Source organism: Theropithecus gelada, chromosome 1 (genome assembly GCF_003255815.1).
Source record: "Theropithecus gelada isolate Dixy chromosome 1, Tgel_1.0, whole genome shotgun sequence".
Taxonomy (NCBI): domain Eukaryota; kingdom Metazoa; phylum Chordata; class Mammalia; order Primates; family Cercopithecidae; genus Theropithecus; species Theropithecus gelada.
Window position 1 is genome coordinate 12,514,790 of NC_037668.1, and position 19,371 is coordinate 12,534,160.

Genomic DNA, 19,371 nt, shown 5'->3' on the forward strand with positions numbered 1-19,371 from the left:
TTTTTTTTTTGAGACGGAGTCTCGCTCTGTCGCCCAGGCTGGAGTGCAGTGGCCGGATCTCAGCTCACTGCAAGCTCCGCCTCCCGGGTTCCCGCCATTCTCCTGCCTCAGCCTCCCAAGTAGCTGGGACTACAGGCGCCCACAACCGCGCCCGGCTAATTTTTTGTATTTTTAGTAGAGACGAGGTTTCACCGTGGTCTCGATCTCCTGACCTTGTGATCCGCCCGTCTCGGCCTCCCAAAGTGCTGGGATTACAGGCGTGAGCCACCGCGCCCGGCCTATGTATTTTTAATAGAGGTGAGGTTTCACCATGTTGGCCAGGCTGGTCTCGAACTCCTGACCTCAAGTAATCCACCTGCCTCGGCTTCCCAAAGCCTTGGCTTCCCAAAGTGCCGGGATTATAGGCGTGAGCCGCCATGCCTGGCCTATTATTATTTTTTGAATGTCTGCTCTTAGCCCAGCAGCAAACTTGGAAGGATATAAGCTTGTAGATGAGTTGAAATGCATACACATGAATGTACAAATGTGAAGTTAAATGCCAAAACAAAAATGTAAGTCATCAGTTCAAGAGTGATAACAAAGTGTTTATTCCAGAAACTTATACTAAGAGTTATTGTGAGCAAAGAACTTTTCTAAAACCTCGAAGGGGAAGCAGACATTTTAAATAAGCAATGCAAGGCAGAGACGGATGAGTGCTATACTAGAGGTAAACATCAGATGACCTCGTATGAATGCTGGTTTACTGAGGACAGTCTTGATTTTTGCCTGTTGCCCAGAGGTAGTTATGATAGCACCTCTTTGTACTATCAGAAGAGTCTCAGTTATTAAATTATAGTCATATAAATTATAAACTAAGTACAGCTGAAGTGAAAACAAATTATTAGTTCTGACTGGGAGGTTGGGGAAAGGTTTGTATAGGAGAGAATGTTTGAGCTGAACCTAGAAGAACAGGTTTAGAAAGAGAAACCATCATAGGTTGAGAACAGTTCAGGCAAAGCCTTGGTGGCCTCCAGGGACACTTGTATGATTGATTTCTCAGTCAATAAATGCACTTGTCTTTAATGGAGAGTAGTGCCGCCAATGGCTAGCAAGGTCTTGGAAATTATCTCACCATGAACTATCATCACTCAGAATTTTAGTTATCAGAAAAAATGGCTGCCGGATAATGACTGATGTCATCGTTATCCTGTGTCAGATCAGAGGGCACAGTTCAAGTTGGGTAAGGTGAGCGGGTGAAAGGGAGAGGAAGAGAGTGAGTGAAACAATGTGAAAGTCGAAGAGACTAAAGAGGTGAAGGGAGAGAACTGTGCTTTTATTGGTTCAATCTGCCCAATTAAAGAAGTTGCAGTTCCTCTTTAAACAAATCTTGTTTTTAATTTATTTCTGCATCTCTTCTTTCCTCCCTGTGACCCATACTCTGTTGTATTCTGAGTCTCCCAAGTTTGAGACGTGCCTAGAGGCAGGTTTAATTTTCTTTATCCTTCAGTATTGGGAAACGGACTCCGCACCACTGAGTCTATGTAAGTCTGGTGGCTGAAAGAAGCTGCCACAGGGAGCCGAATTTTCATTGCTGTCTATGACCTGAGTTTAGGTAATTCCAGAAATGAAAATGAAAAAATAAAAAATAATATGGACATTTACTTTTCTGGGATGAAAATGCCCCTTTTGACTTCTCATTATGTAAGTTTGAAAATTTTCAAATATAAACAAAGACTATGAGAAGAGTACCTCCCTATGTACATGTCCCATTTACCAGGGAGCCATGTTCCCATCACTCACCTTCAACGGTTCCCAACATTTTGCTGTTCTTTTCAGTGATCTCCCTGCACTGTTCTTTCCCCATCTTGTCCTCCTCCACCCCTTACAGCAACTCTCTGGCATCATATAATTTTATCTGGAAAGATACCAGAATGTAACCCTCCCAGCGAAGGCTTTGTTTTTAAACATAACCACAGTACCATTATTGTATCCAAAAAGCTTAAAACTAATTCCATAATACCATCTAATACTGGGTCCATACTCAATTTTCCCTCTAAAACGTTCAGCTTAAGATCTGGAGATTTTAAGTCAGTATTTCTGAGCTCCACGTAGTGCACAGGAGTAGGATGTTTAGCCCTTCTTACCTGAGAGCATGAGCAGTAGAAGAGGAGGCTGGAATCCTAAAGTGTATGCGATCTTTCATTGTCAATGGGTCAATAATATACCTATTAGAGAACACTCTTAGCTTAAAACTGAAACAGTCGGCAGGGCGCGGTGGCTCACCTGTAATCCCAGGACTTTGGGACGCCGAGGCGGGCGGACCACGAGGTCAGGAGATCGAGACTATCCTGCCTAAAACGGTGAAACCCCGTCTCTACTAAAAATACAAAAACTTAGCCAGGCGTGGTGGCGGGCGCCTGTAGTCCCAGCTAGTCGGGAGGCTGAGACAGGATAATGGCATGAACCCGGGAGGCGGAGCTTGCAGTGAGCCGAGATCGTGCCACTGCACTCCAGCCTGGGCAACAGAGCAAGACTCCATCAAAAAAACAAAAACAAAACAAAAACCTGAAAAAGTATTTATTTATTTATTTATTTATTTATTTATTTATTTATTTGAGATGGAGTCTCGCTCTGTCACCCAGGCTGGAATGCAGTGGCAAGATCGGCTCATTGCAATCTCTGCCTCCCAGGTTCATGCCATTCTCCTGCCTCAGCCTCCCGAGTAGCTGGGACTACAGGCGCCCGCCACCACGCCCCGCTAATTGTTCGTAGTTTTAGTAGAGATGGGGTTTCAGCATGTTAACCAGGATGGTCTCAATCTCCTGACCTCGTGATCCACCTGCCTCAGCCTCCCAAAGTGTTGAGATTACAGGCATGAGCCACTGTGCCTAGCCCTTATTTTTAAATTTTTTTGAGGTGGAGTTTAGCTCTGTCACCCCGGCTGGAGTACATTTTTTATTTTTTCGAGGTGGAGTTTCACTCTGTCACCCCTGCTGGAGTAGAGCAGCACAATCTTGGCCCACTGCAACCTCTGCCTCCCGGGTTCAAGCGATTATCCTGCCTTAGCCTCCCGAGTAGCTGGGATTACAGGCACCCACCACCCCGCGCGGCCAATTTTTGTATTTTTAGTAGAGACAGCATTTCGCCAGTTTGGCCAGGCTGGTCTCGAACTCCTGACCTCAAGTGATCCACCCGCCTCAGCCTCCCAAAGTGCTGGGATTACAGGCGTGAACAACTGCGCCCGAGCTGCCGGTTATTTGTATCAGACATTGTGCTGGGTACTTTACAAAAATTCATTTATTCCTACTACAAACTTTGAGGTAATTTTTGCAACCCCTATTTTATAAATGAGGAAATTAGGTTGTAAAAGGTTAAGTAATTTACACAAAAATGTCCCCCAGTTAGGAAGTGGCAGAAAGGTATGTGAACCTAGGTTTACTTATCCTGAAATTCCTGCCCCAGCATGACAACGCTGAGAGGCAATATCTTAAGAAGCATGCACCTGGCTAGTTCTGCCACACCATCATTACCTCTGTCCTTAGGGAGTTTGCAATTTAAACGGGTAAATAAGGCAGGTGTAGAAATATGAAGCATTTACACAGGATGACAGTGTTGCAGTATGAAAAGAAATTTGAAAGCTCATAATGTCACATCATGAGAAATTACTTTTAATTTGGAGAAATAAAGGCGGGCTTCACAGGGGACATGGCATTTAACCTTGAAGCTGAAGGGCACACAATGATGTGGCACCGAGAAGCATAGGGCATGTTTGGGAAATCCAGTTAGGCTAGCAGATAATGATGGAGATAAAGCTGGATAGGTAGATTGAGGTCAAATTTTGAATAGACTCTATTATCAGGCCAGTTGTGTAAAATTTAATTGCTGTGCAGTTAAAAATCATTAAAAGGTTTTTTCTTTCTTTCCTTTTTCTTCTTTAGCTGGACCTGCATCACATATTAAATGCTTTTTGAACAGAGGGAATGAAATAACCAGAGCTATGCTTTAGGAAAAAATGAAGCAGTAGAGGGACTCAGGTTGGGGAAACCAGATATGAGACGATTCATATACTCCAGTCCTAGGGAGAAGGAAGAAATACCTAATAGAGTGGTAACCCAGGAGGGTGGGGAAGAGGGCTGAAGACGAGGGGCGAGATTGGAGAGAGATTTGGAAATATCCAGTGATAAGTAATCTCTGTTAGAGGAACTTGAAGGCAATACATTTGCCAAACACTTTCTAAGTGTATATTTAATTTAATAAGTATTATCATTTCATTATAAACTACTTCCTAGGGCCTTTTGAAACATTTTCATAGCCACTTCATCGAAATATAATTCACATACCATTACAAGTCACCCATTTGAAGTGTAGAATTCCGTACACACCGGTGTTTTAGTATATTGAGTTGTGCAGCAATTATTGCAATGAATTTTAGGACAGTTATCACTCTAAAAGGAAACCCTGACCCATCAGCCGTCAGCACCGAATTTTCCTATTCCCCCAGCTACAATCAACCACTAATCTATGCTTTGTGGATTTGCTTATTCTGGACATTTCATATAAATGAAATGATACAATATGTGGTTCTTTGTGACTTGTGACTGCCTTTCTTTCATTTACCATAATATTTTCAAGGTTCATCCATGTAGTGACATGTAGCATTCCTTTATATGGCTAAATAATACTTCATTGTATATATACCACATTTTGTTTATCCAATCATCTGTTAATGGATGAAGTTTTAAAAATTGTTCTAGAACTTTGCTGTATTAAATATTTATGCTTGAAGGAAGTGAGCTACCAAATGGTACTTGTACATTTGGGTTGTATAGCAGTTTCACTCTTACTACCATATTTCCTTATCTATACTGTCTCTACCCCTCTATATCTTACTTACACATTAAATCTTACTTGGGAACTTGAACCATATCTGAACTCCCTCACCAAACATCACCGTTAGCATTTTAAATTCATACCTTCGTGTTTTGCTCTCATCCTCTCAACTGGATTGCAGACATACCAAGTATAAGGAATACACATCAGACATCTCCATTATTCCTTACAGGACCTCTGAATCCCTTTCAACACTAAGAGAGTTGCTAAGTATGGAGAATCAATCCTTTGAGAGTCCGAATGGATTTGTTAACACTCCCTGGCGATGACTACATTGCATTCGATTGAAACTTCTCATTCCACTACTTGCAGAAATGTCTTGTGGAATATTAGTATTACATAGGAGGCAGTGTGCAAACTATTGACCAAGTTAGAATAATAGACAATAATCAGCATTTGATGATGAAATAATTAATTTTGGATTAATATTTTTAAAAATTGATTAGGAAAAGCCATTTCTCTTTGTTTTTGTAAAAAGTAGTTTTTAAGGATTCACTCTGCCATGGCTTCTATTGGGGCAAGATTTTGAAAATAATACTTTTTAAAAAGATAGCCATATTGTGGATTATATGAGCAATGGAACAAGTGATAGAGTTAAACTTGAAGCCTTGGAAAGGAGTTAGCTAATTGGTTACTGCTGGTTGCTTTTAACCTAATCCTATTTTGCACTTTGCAGTAAACACCAGTGTGGAAATCATTTCAGTAGAATCCTGTATTTAACATGGATTGGTGTTAAGACTCTGGTCAAGTGATGTTTCCAGAAACAAAACAAGCTGTGGACACAGAGAAAGTCTGACTAAACACAGTTAATCCATAAACTTGTTAGCCCTGTGCTCTAGTTCTAGGTACTAACATTATACTAAAAGTTTAATTTCAGCTTCATCATTGAAACTTTTTCTTGAGTTAGATGGGCGAATACTCCTTTGCAGGCATGAAGAAAAAGAAGTGCTTTCTCTTCCCATCTACCCTTTCTTGAGTACATAAGTTTCCTTAGATATCTTGACAAAGAGCCAAGAAGACTTGGTGATAAAATAAGCAAATGCAGTTAATTTGGAATCTACTTATGCTATACTTAGAATTTAGCAATTTACACATGAATATTTACTAATGGAGCATGAATAAATATGATAGCTATATGATGATTTTTCTAGAGAAAGAAGGTGCAAGAAGGTTAGACTTTGATGTAAGATACTGTAAACTGGTTTGTCCTTGCATTTTCATGGGGTAAGATTTTGTAGTACTTGTGAAATTAAATCACTTTGATCCACTGAAATAATTGATTATAATATTCAGGATTTAATCTTGTGGAGATAAAGCCATTTTAGCAGTTCTGTGTGAGACTCATAAACTTTATTATCTATTTGAATAGACTTTTTCATTTTCCTTTTCTACTTACTGCCTTTACCTTGGAGGTAAATTATTGTTTTTACCTTGAAACCCCTTCTGGATTTCAGCTATCCTAGTCAGAGTGGGTAAATTGTTATTGTTTTTATAGTTAATAATAGTTATCATTTTCTGAATGCTGACTGCATGCCAGGCACTGTGCAATGTGATTTTTGTGCATTATTTCATTTAGTCTCCCTAACATCCTTTGTAGATTAATATCATTGTTATCTCCTTGATAGACGAGGTGAATGAGGCACTTAGAGAGGGCAGGTGACTTGTCAAGCCCTCTTCTCGCCTTCACCTATGCTCTTGACCATTATACTTACTGCCTCCATACATTATTTCAAGACTAACTTCAGATAGCACATTCTCTAATTTTATACTTTACCACATTCTACAAAATCAGACAAAACTGGGCAGTGTTTCCTGAGCTGGTCTCTCTGGTAAAAGGCTAAAGCAATAGTGGAGGGTTGGTTTCAGTTACGGCTTTTACCTTGGAGGTAATCCTTCTGGATTTCAATTTCCTTGTCTTTAAGAGAACTAGAACACAGAAATACCAAGGTCTTCAAATCTGTGAATCTTTGGCAAAATTGGTCGAAGCATTGACTTCATTTTCTTCAGTGGGATTTAGAACAGATAGAATCTACTAATTTATGTCCTCCATTTTTCTTCCTTTAGATCTAAGTATTTTTCCTGGTAAGGCTGAGGTTTCTGACTGGCACTGGTTAGCCTGGACATGAAGGGACAGTGAATCCAAGTTGCTGAACAGCTGTGTGCAAGGCATTGTTCTATGCTTATCATGCACATTGTCTCATTTAATCCTCATAGAATCCCTCGTGAATACTTGTCTTCATTAAAAAAGAAAGCAACCACACTATGCTTATGAGAAAACTGAGGCTCATAGTGATTAGTTAACCTGCCCAAGGTCACCTAGCAGGAAAGTGATAGAGCCAGGATTTGGACTTAATTCTTTCCGGCCTTAGGTTGGTTTCATAGTGCCTCTCACATTCCCTGTTGTTTATTTACTTTTATTTGAATATTCAAAGATTCCTCGTGCAAAAATAGCATTAATAGTAAGAGACTTTTCAGGGAACTTTCTGTTGATCAGTTTACACCTGATAGAGATTCCCTATGTCCCATCATGAGACTGAGAACTAGGCAGAGGGCATCGATATAGCTCTAGTCATTGGAGAACTCAGGTATTTTTAGACATGAGATTTTTAAAAAATCTGCTCAAGCAGTTTTGGCTTATCTGAGGTGGTTTAGCATATCCAGACTTTTCTGATTTATATAAATTAGCCAGGCAGAGGAATATCATTGATAATAACATTTCATAATTATAGATTCCATTTTCTTTCATATGAGATTTAAATAGCTTTTTGCCCATTCTTTGTCATTTTCCAGGTGGAGAAGCCTTAGCAGAATTTTACCCAAGGTCACAGAAGTGAATCAATTGGTGGCAGAAATAATAATAAACTTAAGAGTCCTCTGTCTCAGTACCATATCCTGAACACTGAATCCACTTGAAATATATGGTCTCATGGAAAGCAAACTGCTATTCCCAAATGATAATGCTGTTGTTCTTGATGATGATGGTGATAATATTATTATAATTAAAAGTTTAATTATACCTGCGTTAGAAACACTGTCCTAAGTCCTTTACATGTATTAATTTATTTATGCCTCACAATCCTCTAAGGTAGGTTTATGAATGAGGAAGATACAATTATCTGCATATTACAGATGAGGAAATTGCTCCCTCTCTGCATTTGCCACATAATTGAATGCATATTCCTTCACCTCTATGAAGGGCCTCTAGCTTAGGGACCATTTCTTATGAAGACATTTGAATTCCTTTAAGTATTGATCACAAAGCTGGGGACATAGCAACAGTTTATCAAATCTTCTATTTTACCGATTGATCAATTGGTACAGATGAATTATTCTCGCAGTGCCACGCCATGAAACTGATATAGAGATCTTGGACTTGTTCCTCATACAAAATTGAAATATGCTTGTTTCCGTTTGTTAATCTTTTGGTATTTGCATTGCAGAATAAAATACAGGGTACTCAATTCAATTTAAATTTCAGATAAACAACAAACAATGTTTTAGCATTTAAGTTACATCTCAAATATTGCAAAGGATATACTTCTAATGAAACAAATTATTTGTTGTTTATCTGAAATTTAAATTGAACTAGGTATCTTATATTTTTATTTGCTAAATCTGGTAATGCTATCTAGTGTTCATAAAATAATAACTTTAAAGGATATCCTGAAAAGACAGAGCTGTCATTTTCTTCTTACATGCTATAATGTAAGCCTTGAAGAAATTAGGATATTTTCATCTCACTGGATCTGAACCAATGTTCTAACCTTAGTCAAAAGGTGCCTACTTATGAGGGGAACAAATATTCTTTTCAGTATGTCACTAGAAACGTACTAGTAATATAATCTCAAATGCCTTGAGTCCAACTGCCTTCCAACTCTAAAATTCTTTAATTCTAAGTAACTCTCAAATATCTAAACCAGGTTTCTACTTTTCCCAATTAGTATTTGTGTTTCAACCACCCTGCATGGAAACATGGGTTATGAAATGTCTTCACAAGTATGGTAGGCAATATGCTGCTATTGTGTGTTGCCTTGGACTTCTAGAAGTCTAGCCGTTGGTGGTTATTATATGGTGGTAGTAAAGTAAAATCCTCCCTACTGTTTTAGTACCCAGAATACTACTTTTCATACTTTAGCTACTGTACCTTCAGTCTCTCTGTCAACCTCTGATCTAAAGACTTCTTTACTTTTTTAATTAATAACGTTCTTCTTGCCTAATACTGTATTATGGACTTCATCGGGGACGGGACTAATTCATCTTTGTATGCTGAGGTTTAAACTGAAATAAAGTAATCCCTCAACTAACATTTTGCAGAGTCCTCCTTAGGTTCCCCCACAAACCTGCCCCTATTTTAGTTAATAGAATGCATTCCCACCAACATGCTAGAAATTTCAGCATTGTCTTTGGTCCTCCCTCCAGTCTAATCTGAATCTCAAAAGTCATCAAGGCCTGTGGCTTCTGTCTCTAAAACGTCTTTTGAGTCTTTTTTCCTGTGCCTCTTGTCCTTAGACAGTCCCCCTCCCTATTCTGGTCAGTTGCCCCTGACCCATCCATCTTCTTCATAATTCCTTCTTCAACATGGGCCTGATCATGGCAATACTTTGCTTAAAGCTCCCTGATGAGTCTTTGATCTCTACTGATTATTATCCAGTTGTTTTTTTTTTTTTGCTTTTTTTTTTTTTTTTTTTTTTTTGAGACAGAGTCTGGCTCTGTCACCCAGGCTGGAGTGCAGCAGCATGATCTTGGCTGACTGCAACCTCCACCTCCTGGGTTCAAGCGATTCTCCTGTTTCAGCCTCCGGAGTAGCTAGGATTACAGGCGTGCATCACTACGCCCAACTAATTTTTGTATTTTTAGTAGAGACGGGGTTTCACCATGTTGATCCGCCCACCTTGGCCTCCCAAAGTGCTGGGATTATAGGCGTGACCCACCGTGCCCAGCCTATCCAGTTGTCTTAGCAGGATTTTCACAAACTAGTTGCAAACTATTTTCTATACTCTTTACCCACACTAAGCCACTTAACCTGCACCAGACACACTTGGGATGTTTTTGTTTCCTTATTTCTGTTTCCCCAAATCTTACTTGTTGCTTCCTCACCTCAATAAAAATTAATTGTTCCCTGTGTAACTTTACCATCAGAGTTCCCTCTCAAAAAGCAAACCTAATTTGTAAAATTCCAATTTTATGATAAAAGCATTGTTTTTAAAAATGTTTACAACCAAATATCTTTAACTAATGAAATCCCCAGGCATTTAAAAGTATTATTCTATTACTATAATTCTCTTAAAAGTATTATTCTAGCAATTTGGTTTTCAGGAACAATCTGTATTAGTTAGGAAAAATTTATTTTAATACATACTCTGTCCTGCAATGGTTTAGAGAACGAATAGGCTTGAGCAGTGTTCATGATCCAGGGGTAATGATGAATAGGTTGGGAAAATCGATAAGTAGCTCGGGGAAATCCTGAAGCTGTACAGTTTATTCTACCTTGACTAGATTGCTGATCCAACTAAATAGCTAACTACGTCAAGGGTCACGAAGAGGGCAGAGATGAAGTGAGAGGCTGTAGACCAAGGCAAGACTCAAATAGGAATCTGAATCCAGGATAGAGGGTCTGTGGCAGTTAATAACAATTAATGCCTGTGTGCTTTTCAGAACATTGAGCTGAAGGTTGAAGTGGAGAGCTTGAAACGAGAACTCCAGGACAAGAAACAGCATCTGGATAAAACATGGTGAGTTGTAATTTTAAGCTCTGGTCCTTTCCAGAGTCTGGCTTGCTAATCTGAGAGCAACAGATTTGGAACCAAATTCCTTAACCTATCTATGGCATTTGAATCCTGTGTCTGATTCAGGAACTGAAACAATAGATTTTCATATGCTGTGTTTCCCTTGGACTCTCTGTCTATTACTAGGTCAGATGGACCTTGCCATAAGTTGGTAAATCCATCAGACCTAAGATTGCAAACTTCCTTTTAGTCAGCAATCAATTAAACAGAAACAATGAATGTTTCCACTTTTAGTAGAGGCAAATGCAAATAAGCTTTATAAAAAAGTATCAGTCAGCCTATAATAACATCAAAGGCTGAGATAACGTTTGGGGAAAATGAGCACTCTCACACACTATCAGTGAGTGTAAATTGTGACAACATTTTTAGTATGTGGTGCTACCTGTTACAGTAAAAAAGGAGGATTTCCTTTGATCAAACAATCCCTAGAAGGAATCTGTTTCTTATAAATAAAAGCATTAGTGTGAAAGGATAAATGTATAAGGATGTTTATTGCATCATTAGTTGTAATGGCAAAAAACTAGAAACAATTACCAATTGATTGAATAAATTTTGATTGAATAAATTTTGGTATTACTACACAGTGGACTATTATGCAATTATTAAAGAATGAGTTAGCTCTATATTATTGTCCTAGTGGGAATTCTTTGATTAAGTATATATATTGAGGAAGAGTGAGATCACAGTCCATGATAGGGAGAAGACTTAATTTTTTTTAATATACATTTGCATTGCTCAAATGATTACTTTTATAATTTATAGTTTTTAAAAAACTTAGTGTTAAATGACAAGTATTAGAATTATTAAAAATATTTTCAGACTTCAATAAAGCTTCAGAATACAAAAATTAACATACAAAAATCAGTAGCATTTCTACACACCAGTAACATTCAAGCTGAGAGCCAAATCAAGAATGCAATCCCATTTACAATATCCACTAAAAAAAAAAAAATACCTTGGAATACATCTAACCAAGGAGGTGAAAGATCTCTACAAGGAGAACTACGAAACACTGCTAAAAGAAATCATAGATGACACAAACAAATGGAAAAACATTCCATGCTCATGGATCGGAAGAATCAATATCATTAAAATGGCCACACTGCCCAAAGCAATCTACAGATTCAACACTATTCCTATCAAACTACCAGTGTCATTCATCAAATGACCAAGATCAAAGCCAGAGGCATCACACTATCCAACTTCAAACTATACTACAAGGCTACAGTTGCCAAAACAGCATGTTGCTGGGGAAAAAAAAAAAAAAAAGGAAAGAAAGACACATAGACCAATGGAAACAAATAGAGAACCCAAAAATAAAGCCACACACCTACAGCAATCTGATCTTCGACAAAATCAACAAAAATAAGCAGTGGGAAAAGGCCTCCCTCTTCAATGGTGCTGGGATAACTGGCTAGCCATATGCAAAAGAATGAAACTGGGCCCCTACCTTTCAGCACATATAAAAATTAACTCAAGATGGATTAAAGATGTAAATGTAAGACCTCAAACTATAAGAATCCTAAAAGAAAACCCAAGAAACACCATTCTGGACATCGGCCTCAGGAATTTATGACTAAGTCCTCAAAAGCAATTGCAACAAAACCAAAAAGAGACAAGTGGGATTTATTTAAAGAGTTTTGCACAGCAAAATAAACTATCAACAGAGTAAACAGACAACCTCTAGAATCTAAAAAAATTTGCAAACTAGCATCTGACAAGGGTCTAATATCCAGAATCCATAAGAAATTTAATAATTGAACAATGAAAAACAAATAACCCCATTTAAAAAATGAGCAAAAGGCATGATCAAACACTTTTCAAAAGAAGACATACAAATGCCCACCAAATATATGAAAAATTGCTTCACATCACTAATCACCAGAGAAATATAAATCAAAACCACAATGAGATACCATCTCACACCAGTCAGAATGGCTACTATTCAAACGTCTAAAAACAACAGATGCTGGCGAGGCTGCATAGAAATGAGAATGCTTACACGCTGTTGGTGGAAATATAAATTAGTTCAGTCACTGTGGAAAGCAGTCTGGAGATTTATCAAAGAACCTAAAACAGAACTACCATTTGACCTAGCAATCCCATTGCACCCAAATATTAATTGGATATATCCATTAATTTGGATATATCCCATTAGGGCATACATCCAAAACAAAACAAATCTATCAAAAAAACACATACACTTACATGTTCATTGCAGCACTATTCACAATAGCAAAGACATGGAATCAACCTAGGTGCCCATCAACAGTAGACTGGATTTTAAAAAAGTGTTACATCACATTTATATATATGCCATGGAATACTATACAACCACAAAAAAGAATGAAATCATGTCCTTTGCAGCAACACAGATGCCACTGGAGGCCATTATCCTAAGAAAATTAATGCAGAAACAGAAAATCAAATGCGGTAGCATGTTCTCACTTATGAGCAGGAGCTAAACAACAAGTACTCATGGACATAAAGATAGCAACAGTAGAAACTGGGGACTACTAGAGTGGGAAGGTGGGGAGTGGAGGAAGGGTTGAAAAACTAACTATTGGGTACTGTGCTCAGTACCTGGGTGATGGGATCATTTGTACCCCAAACCTCAGTATCATGTAATATACTCAGGTAACAAACCTACACAAGTAGCCCCTGAAGCTGAAATAAAAGTTGAAAAATAAGAGAAAATAATATGTAAATGCAAAAAAAAAAAAAAAACCCAATGTTTTCAGATTATGTCCTGGGATCAGTACACAATCAATCTGATCTGGCATTCTTTCTGCATCTACAGTATTTCTTGATATTTAGGATGACAATCCAGCAAGTTCAGAATATTTAAAACCAAATTAAATTACACACAATGTGCTGGTATTACTATTTAAAGGCATTAAATAGGCTAATAAATGTTAGAACAACTTACAATGACAATTAATAAATTTTGAAATTTGTGTAATGCTTTGATTTAAAAAACTTTTAAAAATGTCATTTGAATCAGGTGACATTATTCTATTTTTAAGAAATGAGAAAACTAAGGTATATTCTTCTCAAATCAGTGGCAGAACCCTCATCTTCTGTCATAAAGTTTAGGATCTTCTTTTTTTTTTTTTTTTTTTTTTTTGAGACGGAGTCTCGCTCTGCTGCCCAGGCTGGAGTGCAGTGGCGTGATCTCAGCTCACTGCAAGCTCCGCCTCCCGGGTTCACGCCATTCTCCTGCCTCAGCTTCCCGAGTAGCTGGGACTACAGGCGCCCGCCACCACGCCTGGCTAATTTTTTTTGTATTTTTAGTAGAGACGGGGTTTCACTGTGTTAGCCAGGATGGTCTTGATCTCCTGACCTTGTGATCCACCCGCCTCGGCCTTCCAAAGTGCTGGGATTACAGGCATGAGCCACCGCGCCCGGCCAAAGTTTAGGATCTTCTGACTTCAAACAGCCGTAGCGTCTTAAATAAGGCATTCCTGGCTAATGGAGTTACTCAGAAAATGTGTAACTTCCATTCTCTATAGATTATAGTTGGTAGTTATCTATTGCACTAGCAAGGAATATGGAGTCAAATATAGATTCAAAATAAAAGTTGATGATTCCTGGGGTCTCCGTGTTTGGGGGTCTTGGGTTATACGCTTGACTTTTGTCACTTTTGTGGTCAAGATCCTCATACCCCCCAAAAGCTATATAATGACAGAGGAGCTCAAGATAAATATAGCCCCTGGGATGGTGCTCAGTAGTGTCCACTATGCAGCAAGGAATCCTGTAATCTTTAGGGAAGCATCATTTGCTCTTCATGGACACAACCCCCTGAGACAAATACTAAAGTACCACTGGTCTTAGTGCCCCATAAGCCTATACCAGTTCAATATTGTTCTTTGTCCTGAGAACAAGAAGATGGCCCATGGTTCTCAACAAATGGCTTAAAGCAGGAATAAAACCAATAGGAATCAAAATCATTCAGCATCTGATATTGCTCCCAAATTTCTAATCCTCAGACATCTGAGGGCAGCTGTTGTTCACTATAAATAAGTTGATGATACCTTACCCGCTTCATGCTAGCGCCTGGGCATTCAATCCTAGGGATATCAGAGAGGCAAAGCTCAGCCCAAATCTTGAGCTTTCATGGATTAAATGTCTCTGCATGGGACCATGGGAAAGCTGGATAGAACTCTGGATAGGTAGCCCAGATGTAGGACAGCCTACTATGGATTACTGGTTTTAAAGGAAGAGAGCATTTCTGTGGCTGTCCAAATGGATATCCTGTCCCAGCAACCTAAATGGAAAGAACACTTGAATTTCAAATAGCAAAAAAGGCAAGGAACTAGCAAAGCATTCTAGGAGGCAGTGTCAGTGGAAGAGTCCCAGGACAGATGACAGTGAATGTGAGTCATTTGATGACTACTTGCCTTCCAAACGAAAGTTCCTCTGGAAGCTATAAAGATAATGAAGGCACTAGGAAGTCAAGTATATACTACTTGACAAACAACACAAAGTTAGAGTTTCTAAAAGTTTGGAACTTTTTCAACCTGAAGAAGTTGAAGAGCTCAGTTCCACAGATAACTGTAGAGGGAAAAAATGCTCAATTTTTCTTCTTATTGGTGTCACTCTGAATTACTGGAACAACCTTAATGGTTCCACTTGCTAAACTGTATGTCTGGCTCTGACCGGCTAATGCTCTGTGGTTTTAGGGCTGATGTGGAGAATCTCAACAGTCAGAATGAAGCTGAGCTCCGACGCCAGTTTGAGGAGCGACAGCAGGAGACGGAGCATGTTTATGAGCTCTTGGAGAATAAGATCCAGCTTCTGCAGGAGGTGAGGAGCTCCCAAAGTCCATAGCTAGGGGTTCTCTTTTATTCATATTCCTTTTCTTACTGCCCTGCCTTCTGGCATTCACCTTTTCCATCTCTACTTTCCCTCTGAAATTCATCAGTGTTCCTGGGTCTTAGGGCTCCTAACCTAGGTAGAAATTTTGCGGCTTCTCACTTTTTGTTCTTTTTCCAGGAATCCAGGCTAGCAAAGAATGAAGCTGCGCGGATGGCAGCTCTGGTGGAAGCAGAGAAGGAGTGTAACCTGGAGCTCTCAGAGAAACTGAAGGGAGTCACCAAAAACTGGGAAGATGTACCAGGAGACCAGGTCAAGCCCGACCAATACGCTGAGGCCCTGGCCCAGAGGGACAAGTAGGTGCCTTTGGTGCTCTTTTTGTCCCTTGTCTTTTGCCCATTCTCAAGGCATACAGCAGCTGCACTATTCCCTTTCAAGGATTGACAGTAGGAGCTTCTAAGACTATTTCTAAGACTTTATGGGTCCACAACCAAAGTCGTTCTTTTCAGGGTTGAATTTTCAATGGTATCCATTATGAAAACTCACTTAATGGATTCAGTGGGCAAATAGTGGCAAACAAGAGACACGGATTCACTTATTCAGCAAACATTTACTGGGCACGTCACATGCCAGATACTGGGCTAAGCACTTCAGTTACAGAAACAAAAGACCTAGTTCTTGTCACCAAGAAACATGTTACATGATTTTAATAAGTTCCCTGATAGAAGAGCATGGAGTGCTCTGGGGAAATGAGGGTCATCCATTCTACATTAAAACAGCAAGTTGTCTGCTACGGTCTGAATATTTGTGTCCCATCCCCACCTCCCTCCCCCGCCAGTTCATGTGTTGAAATCTTAACCCTTAAGGTTAATACTTCTGCCTCCAGAAGTATTATAGTTAAGGTTAAGGTTAATACTTCTGCCTCCAGAAGTATTATGAGGTGGAGCCATTAGGAGGTGATTAGATCACTGGAGATGGAACCCTCATAAATGGGATTAATACGCTTGTAAAAGAGACCCCAGAGAGCTAGTTAGCCCCTTCTACCACGTGAGGATATAGTGGGAATGTACCATTATGAGCCAGAGTGTGGACCTTCACCAGACATTGAACCTGTCGGTGCTTTGATCTAGGACTTCCCAGCCTCCAAAACTGTGTGAAATACATTTCCGTTGTTTATAAGCCACCCAGTTTATGGTGTTTTGTTATAGCAGGCCAAAAAGACTAAGATAATGCCATTGAAGGTTTCCTAGAGGAAGTGAAATCTGAGCTGAGGTTTGAAGGATGAATAGGAGCTAGAAGAAATAGGTAGAAAGTGGATAGGGAAAGGAAATATTCTATGCAGAAGGAGAAACTATGGAGGGAAGACACAGGGAAAGGAATATTTCAAGAACTTTAAATAATCGTACATAAGTGGAGCAAGTGAGAAGACAAGTGAGAGGTAGGCTGTTTTGAGAACAGGGGTCTGATTGTGCCAGCTTTGTACACCATTATAAGGAACTTGGACTTGGTCCTGAAGGTAACTGGGCAATTGTTGAGGTCACCACAATCTACTGTCTGGGTTACTGCAGAAACTTTCTAAATGTTGGCTCTACTTCCAGTTCTGCTCCTCTCATTCAATCTCAACCTAATAATTCAGAGTAGTTCTGAAATAGACAATTCAACAACCACAAATTGGCAAATAATTTAGCCTCTTAGGTGCGTAAGACTGTGATGGCATAAAAAGCTTTAAGGAGCTTTTAGCTGAATAGGCAAAAACCACATGTGCACACCATGACCAATGTGATCTTTCCAAGACATAAATTTAATTGCACCATTGCAGAGCCATTTAAGAAGCTTTCCAATACCTTTAGGGGGTAAGAGCCATACTCCTCATGTGGCCATCAGAGCCTTTATGATGTAACCTCTGATTTCTCCCACACTCATCACCCACCACCATTCCTTCATACTTCATTCATGCCAGGCTAGTAATAGTAATAATGATGGCCAAGCTTTGTTGAGCTATTACCGTATAGCTGAGTACTTTATGTTCTTGTTTAACAGCCCCATGAGATATGAATTATTATACTTTATTAATGAAAAAACTGGCATTTGGAGAGTTGTGAAACATGGTTTCAGGGATTGCTGACATCCAAACCCTGAATCCATACTGCCTCCAGAAGCATAAGAAGCTATGGCAGGTCTCCAGAATTTTGCTCATGCTTTTCCTTCTGTAGGAAACATCTGCCAACTTTTTCCCTTCTAGTGAACCTCACTAAGGCATCAATCGTCATTTCTTTGAAGGCTTTGTGATAGCAGAATGAAGTTTCTGTATTGTTTCTTTTATATATATATAGTACAATTCTCAGTATGGTGTTGTATTTGCTTGCTTTCAGATTTTCCCTTCTAGGTTCCCCAAGACTGTCTCCTATTTGAACCCCAATAAAAAAAACTGAACTAAAAACCAAAACAAAACAAAACCCCAAGTAAAGCACATGCACATCTGAAAATAAATTGAGGCCACTCATATCAGATGGCCTTGAGCAATTTTGGAGAGTGGGAGAACAGATCCTCTGTAGAGACTGAGGGTCAAAGAGATGAGCGAGGTTTGAGGTTTAAGAAAAGTAGAGATGTTCTAGTGCAGATACCATGAGGGAATTTCATATGGAGTCCACATTCCTCCTCCTCGTCATCATTGCAGTTTACATTTGTATAATGTTTTTAATTTTTTCGTTTTTGTTTTTTGAGACGGAGTCTCGCTCTGTTGCCCAGGGTGGGGTACAGTGGCAAGATCTCAGCTCACTGCAACCTCTGCCTGCCAGGTTCAAGCAATTCTGCTGCCTCAGCCTTCTGAGTAGCTAGGATTACAAGGGTGCACCGCCATGCCCAGCTAATTTTTGTATTTTTAGTAGAGACAGGGTTTCACTATGTTGGTCAGGCTGATCTCAAACTCCTGACCTCAGGTGATCCGACCGCCTTGGCCTCCCAAAGTGCTGGGTTTACAGGGATTACAGGCGTAAGCCTGTAATGTTAAGTTTTTAAAGTTATTTCTGCCAGGCACGGTGGCTCACACCTGTAATCCCAGCACTTTGGGAGTCTGAGGCAGGCGGATCATGAGATTGAGACCATCTTGGCCAACATGGTGAGATCCCGTCTCAACTAAAAAATACAAAAATTAGTTGGGCGTGGTGGTGCATGCCTGTAGTCCCAGCTACTCGGGAGGCTGAGGCAGGAGAATCGCTTGAACCGGGGAGGCGAAGGTTGCAGTGAGCTGAGATTGTGCCACTGCACTCCAGCCTGGCAACACAGCAAGACTCCGTCTCAAAAAAAAAAAAAAAAAATCACAGCTGGAAACATTTCATTTAGTACCCAGCATGCATTTTCAAGGACCTGGAAGGTTCATGTTCTAATATATACAAACAGAGAATATGCCTAGCACATGGATGATCAATAAGTGTATTTGAACCCATAGTTTGGATACCTCAGCACAGTATTTTACAACTTAACCCTAGTCTGAGGGTCAGAATTTTCAGTCTCTTCTCCAGCCATTACCTCTTCCCTGGGCCTTAGTTCCAGTGACTCTTCCCAAATTGTACACTGGGTCTTCATGCCTTTGTTCCTTTGTTCAGTCTCCTCCTTCTGAACCTGGAAAGCCACCCAAGTCTTTGCTACTGTAAATAGTGTGCAGTGAACATTTGCATGTATATGTCTTCAGGGTAGAATGATTTATATTCCTCTGGGTATACCCAGGGATTGCTGGGTCGAATGGTAGTTCTGCTTTTTGTTCTTTGAGGAATACTGCTTTCTACAATGGTTGAACTAATTTAACACTCCCACCAACAGTGTATAAGTGTTTCCTTTTCTCTACACCTCACTAACATCTGTTATTTTTTGACTTTTTTTTTTTTTTTTTTTTTTTTTTTTT

At 39.5% G+C, this 19,371-nt stretch overlaps 1 protein-coding gene across 7 annotated transcripts in view; it reads left to right on the forward strand.

The window, feature by feature from the left end:
• The window catches only part of LOC112618235 (myomegalin), a 349,895-nt gene that overhangs the window by 98,591 nt on the left and 231,933 nt on the right, over positions 1 to 19,371 (forward strand). For 4 of the 7 annotated variants that reach the window (XM_025375027.1, XM_025375035.1, XM_025375054.1 and 1 more), the window contains 3 exons: positions 10,525 to 10,601; positions 15,338 to 15,461; positions 15,651 to 15,826. In XM_025375027.1, coding sequence (XP_025230812.1) covers positions 10,525 to 10,601; positions 15,338 to 15,461; positions 15,651 to 15,826 — 377 coding nt within the window. Of the gene's footprint in view, positions 1 to 10,524; positions 10,602 to 15,337; positions 15,462 to 15,650; positions 16,262 to 19,371 lie in introns of those variants that run through there. The other 3 variants (XM_025375071.1, XM_025375087.1, XM_025375078.1) reach the window with 1 other exon arrangement.